The following is a 6,075-nucleotide window of genomic DNA, read 5'->3' on the forward strand; positions in this document are numbered from 1 at the left end:
CAAATCATATTTGGCTGATTTGGAAGGTTTTGTCACTTCAAGAATATCATCCCCAGAATTGAGGGCAGATGAGTCTATAGAGTATATTCTAGTTAGTCTTTACTCGTTTCTTTAAACCACCTAGTGCAAAGCTTCCCTTCTTAAATTACCACCTAAATGACCTCATTAGCCTATTACTCAAGGCTCCCCTCCCCATAGTATGACCCTAATATTCCAATTCTAAAATTGTTCTTAAAAACTCATCCTTCTGCACTAGTCCTTTTTATTCTTGCTTCTACACTTTTGTTTATACTATTCTTTTGCCCACAATATCTTCCCTGACCCCCTAACCACCACCATTATAGTCTGGTCATCTAAATTAGCGGTTCTCAACCTGTGGGTCGTGACCCCTTTGGCAGTCAAACAACCCTTTCACAGAGGTCACCTAAGACCATCCTGCATATCAGATATTTACATTACGAGTCATAACATAGCAACATTACAGTTATGAAGTAGCAACGAAAATAATTTTATGGTTGGGTCACAACATGAGGAACTGTATTTAAAGGGCCCAAAGGTTGAGAACCACTGATCTAAATCCTATTTTTATCCTTTAAAATACTACTCAGGTCTGACTTCCTCCTCATCTTTCCTGGAGTTTTAACAGCATTCACTTACTATACCATTCATCTACCTGTGACCATATTATTTAACTTTCCATTTATTTGTCTTATGAAGGTGATAATCACTTTGAAGGCAGGCCCCTCAACTTATATATCTTTGATATTATTTAGCAAACAGAGATTCAAACATTAATGATGTGAATTAATTAATTATGCCCCTTGAAGTGAAGCCACTTCAAAGCAATTAAGTTTGGCAACTGGCAAGGAAATATAGACAAATATGGACTCAGTGAAGCTAACATCACAAGTGAGGATGCCAAAAAGATCACAGTTATAATGCATGTAATGGTTCACAATAAATCAATTTCTTTAAAAGCCTTTTCAACAATGCTAGCAGAAATGGTATTATTCTTTACTGGTCTTGTTCTGAGAGAAAGAACAGCCATTATTGAGGGTTGCCAACACAAGAAGGACATTTCTTTAAGGCTAGATTTACTAATCACATATTAAATATTAAACTGAATATATCAACATAGACAACTTAAAAAAAAACCCACCTCACAGATCATACTACAAGAACCAGTTACTACAAGAACCTTAGATATGTCTAAATTGAATTTCTTTGACTCTCCAAAGTAAAACTCTATAATAAAAATGAAATTCAAATGATACATACCTGTGTACCCTATGATCACATCTTAGAACAATGAGAGGATCTATCATCAGGTCATTCTGAGTATACTTTTGTTGTCGAACAAACTTTATTGAAGGTTGAAGTGCATTGACTGTCATTACCCACAGCCTGATGAGAAAATAATCACGTTCAAAAACAATTATGTTATGATTGAAACATGTAGCCATCTAGTCCTTTCTATCTTAAAAAGATATATTCAGGGGGAGAAATAGAAAGCTGGTGTGAATGAACTTTGAAAATTAAAAACTATAGAAATCTAATCTATTGTTATGTCTCTAAAACAAATGAAGTAAAAACATTAAACACAAAGTAGTTTCAAAATTCTTCACCAGTGTAATGGACTAATCATGGCATTTAAAATAAAAATCTGAATTAAATCCTCAGTAATACCATACTTGCTATGACTATGTAAGTAATTGAGCCTGTCTGAACTGTTTCCTCATCTATAAAACAGTAATATAATACCTATAAATGAAATCTTACCAAAGTTTGCACTTTCAAACTGTATTTGGCCCCACAAATTAAGTTACTGTTCTATATTTGTCATCATAAAATTTTAATGTGAGGTGCCACTTTGAGATGAGACATCAACAGACTATAAACATAGTTATTAACCTGACTGCACATCAGAATTATTGAATGACCTATCAATGTGGAGGGTACCTGATCTTCTACAGTGAAACCCAGGAGACCACTAGTCCCACCTCACACACACAGGTTGTCCACTCTTAAATATGAATGGACAGCCAAGAATGATCAGACATTTCAAGAACGCTTCTATTTTGAAAGATTAAAATATACAAACAGAAGGAATGGGACTCCAAGAAACAGAATGTTTGGATGAGAAGGAAAATAAATTTTTTAAACCTATAATTAATATCCTTAAAGCAGTGGTTGGCAAACCGCGGCTCGCGAGCCACATGAGGCTCTTTGGCCCCTTGAGTGTGGCTCTTCCTAAGGCTTAGGAGTACCCTAATTAAGTTAATAACAATGTACCTACCTATAGAGTTTAAGTTTAAAAAATTTGGCTCTCAAAAGAAATTTCAATCGTTGTACTGTTGATATTTAGCTCTGTTGACTAATGAGTTTGCCGACCACTGCAAAGGATAGGATATTTCATATATGAAAACGAGAACAGGAGGCATTCTAAAATATTCAGATCAGAGCTCTTAGAAATTAAGAATATAACAGAATTTTTTTAATTCAAAGGAAAGAAAAGGAAAGATCAGATGATAACATTGAAGAAATATCCAAAAAAGTATAGTCAAAAAACAAATTTTTAAGATAAAGGAAAGCCCAACCAATGTGGCTCAATGGTTGAGCATTGATAGACCTATGAACCAGGAGGTCATGGTTCAATTCCCGGTCAGGGCACATGCCTGGTTGCAGGCTCAATCCCCAGTGTGAGGTGTGCAGGAGGTAGCCTATCAATGATTCTCTCTCATCAGTGATGTTTCTATCTCTATCTCTATCTCTCCCTCTCTGAAATCAATAAAATAATTTTTTTTAAAGATTTGGAATTGGTATAACATCATTATTCAACACCAGTAAGGGAAGCTCCAATTCAGTCAATAGAAGGAAGCCTTCAAATTTCTGAAAGGAAAAATGAGCTAGAATTCTACATTGAGGCTAAATATCAATCACATGTGAGGGGGAAAATAAAAATCTTCTCAGACAGACAAGTCTCAAAAAAAAAAATGTTTCCCAAACACCTTTTTCTCAGGTAGCAACTTGAGTGTAAGTTCCACGCACTAAAATGAGGAACTAAACCGACTAAGAGAAAAACATGGAATCCAACAAAGAAACGAGACAAAGCAATTCCAGATGGCTACTGTGCATATCCCATATTCAAGCATGAGAAAAAGCTGTGAGAGGAATGTTTCCAAGAAAAAAATGTTACTGATGTGTTATAACTAACTGTGAAGTAAGTTTCCTCTCAATAATGGAGTTTAGGGATGAATAAGTTATTGATACAAAATCTGAGTGAATGGATACAGGCAAGTAGGGTTTGTGTGCGGGGTGGGGAGGAGGCAGTTGTATAAGTAGGAAATTATAATCAAAGGATATTCCACAGATGAACTATAAATAACACTTATGTAGTCATAATAATATGCACAGTGAAGATTGCTATAACCAAAAATTTTGAGATAACTACGTTGAGAGAAAAGGAGAAAGAGAAAGTATGTACTGGTGGACGAGGGACTCACAGGGGAGAAAGCAGGTACTAAATCTTCATCTTGTATAGTAGGAACTCAAAAGATAACTTCTAAATTGGAAAGTCAGGAAATCATAGTAATTATAAGCATATTATTGTGACATATGGAGAAACATTAATGCCAGAATAAAAAGATAAAAGCTGAAAATAGTTGTCTTTAAGGAATAATATTCTAAAACAGGAAGGTATAGGCAGACCTTATATAATATTTAACTTTTAAAGTTATGTCCATTTATTAATTTCTGTGTCAGTTTACTTATAATTAATTTCTTTATAATTAATATGAAATTTAATTTACTTATAATTTAAAATTATTTTTTTATTTAGAAAGTACAAATATTTCCAGATCTCCTGAATCAAAATCTCAGGTTAAGTCAGCCCAGTATTGTAAGTCAGCCCATACAATCTGTGGATGAGTAGAGACACATTTGACTAAAGACTAAATAAGTAATCAATGTTCTTTAAACTTACTGCACATTGAAATCATCTAGAGAATCGTTTACAAAAATACCAATGTTTGACTCCACCCACAGACATTCTTCAAATATTCAATTTTCTTTAACATTTAAGTTTAGGTTATTGTATATAATCACTGCAACACATTATATGTAATAATACACTAAAATTACCTTCTAGGCATCACAGTGTTAAGAACCATCCACAGTTTATTGACTGTTTGAAGAATTCGCCGCGGAACCCCTGCATTCAACAGCTGGTTCATATTGGATGTTAATACTTCTGCATATGGTATGAGTTCACTGGCAGAGAGTAGAGTCAAGTGTTCCAGAATCTGCATCACTTGTGTGTGACTGACTGGGACAGCTGAAAATGCTAAAAGGAAAACGTAGCAGTCATAATCTAAATTCCATACAGCTTACCAAAGATGAAGTAATATTGCTCCATCACAGCAATTTTTCAACCCTTTTCATCTCATGGCACACATAAACTAATTACTAAAATTCTGTGGCACACCAAAACATATATTTTTTGACAATATGAAAAAAAAATAGGTATAATTTTGATTCCTTCACACCTGACGTCTATTGTTGTGTTGGCTCTTGTCATTTTTTATTTGATAATCTAAGGGAAAAGAGGTATTGCATGTTTTAAATATTCTTGTGTCACACTGGCTGAAAATTGCTGCATTATCAAACTATAGGTCAAGCAAATCAAGAAAACAATGTTGCTTTAAAAAAAGTAAAATTTCAATCCAATATAGTTTTGGCTATATTTAGAGTAAAGACCTTAAGAAAAATTCATGTTAACTGTAATTATTTCATAGAGAACAAAAAATATATTATTTCTAAATTCACAGTAGCAACTCAAAGACAAATGTCATTTTCTTGATGATTCAGACTGATTTTAAAAATTGACTGAAATATGAAAATATTCCCTAGTATTGCTTTTGGCAATAGTATTCATTTGAAGGATGCAAACTTCTTGATGCCTTCTTCTGGGTGCCCCCTTTATAAGTTGTAAGCACCTAGCAGATTACTGTTAATAAAAAATTTCTAGAACTGTGCTTTTCAGTAGAATAATCACTAACCACATCTGGCTATTGAGCACTTGAAATGTAGTTGCTCCAAAATATGATGTGCTCTAAGTATAAAATACACACCAGATTGCAAAGATATGGTATGGAAAAACAGTAAAATATCTCATTAATAGTTTTGTATATGTTGATTACATGATGAAATGATAATATATTAGATATATTCCACTAAATAAAATAATTACTAAAATTAATTTTGCCTGTTTTTAACTTTTTAATGTAGCTATTGAAAAGTTAAAATTATAAGTGTGGCTCACTTCATATTTCTAGTTGACTCAAGTGTTGAGCTAGAATACCAACCCATTCAAAGCCCGTTCATTGTTCTGACCAGGTCAGGACCTTCCTAAAACCACATGACCTATGTAGTGACATAACTTAGTAACTACAAGGAAACAGAAGTGTGTCAGAAAAAAATGGTTAACATTCACACATCCAGCTCAGAGCCTACACAGATGCCACAGTGCCACACATCTGCCATCATTATCACCTGGAGTAGCCATTTTCAACCCTTTTCATCTCATGGCACACATAAACTAATTACTAAAATTCTGTGGCACACCAAAACATATATTTTTTGACAATATGAAAAAAAAATAGGTATAATTTTGATTCCTTCACACCTGACGTCTATTGTTGTGTTGGCTCTTGTCATTTTTTATTTGATAATCTAAGGGAAAAGAGGTATTGCATGTTTTAAATATTCTTGTGTCACACTGGCTGAAAATTGCTGCATTATCAAACTATAGGTCAAGCAAATCAAGAAAACAATGTTGCTTTAAAAAAAGTAAAATTTCAATCCAATATAGTTTTGGCTATATTTAGAGTAAAGACCTTAAGAAAAATTCATGTTAACTGTAATTATTTCATAGAGAACAAAAAATATATTATTTCTAAATTCACAGTAGCAACTCAAAGACAAATGTCATTTTCTTGATGATTCAGACTGATTTTAAAAATTGACTGAAATATGAAAATATTCCCTAGTATTGCTTTTGGCAATAGTATTCATTTG

At 33.3% G+C, this 6,075-nt stretch overlaps 1 protein-coding gene across 5 annotated transcripts in view; it reads right to left on the reverse strand.

Moving 5' to 3' along the window:
• Positions 1 to 6,075, reverse strand: part of INTS2 (integrator complex subunit 2) — a 45,413-nt gene that overhangs the window by 11,051 nt on the left and 28,287 nt on the right. For all 5 annotated transcript variants that reach the window (XM_006770227.2, XM_006770228.2, XM_015568126.1 and 2 more), the window contains exons 18-19: positions 4,141 to 4,342; positions 1,279 to 1,404 (exon numbers count right to left, since the gene is read on the reverse strand). In XM_006770227.2, the coding sequence (XP_006770290.1) occupies positions 1,279 to 1,404; positions 4,141 to 4,342 (328 nt within the window). The remainder of the gene's footprint in view (positions 1 to 1,278; positions 1,405 to 4,140; positions 4,343 to 6,075) is intronic.

This window comes from Myotis davidii, unplaced genomic scaffold (genome assembly GCF_000327345.1).
Source record: "Myotis davidii unplaced genomic scaffold, ASM32734v1 scaffold684, whole genome shotgun sequence".
NCBI lineage: Eukaryota > Metazoa > Chordata > Mammalia > Chiroptera > Vespertilionidae > Myotis > Myotis davidii.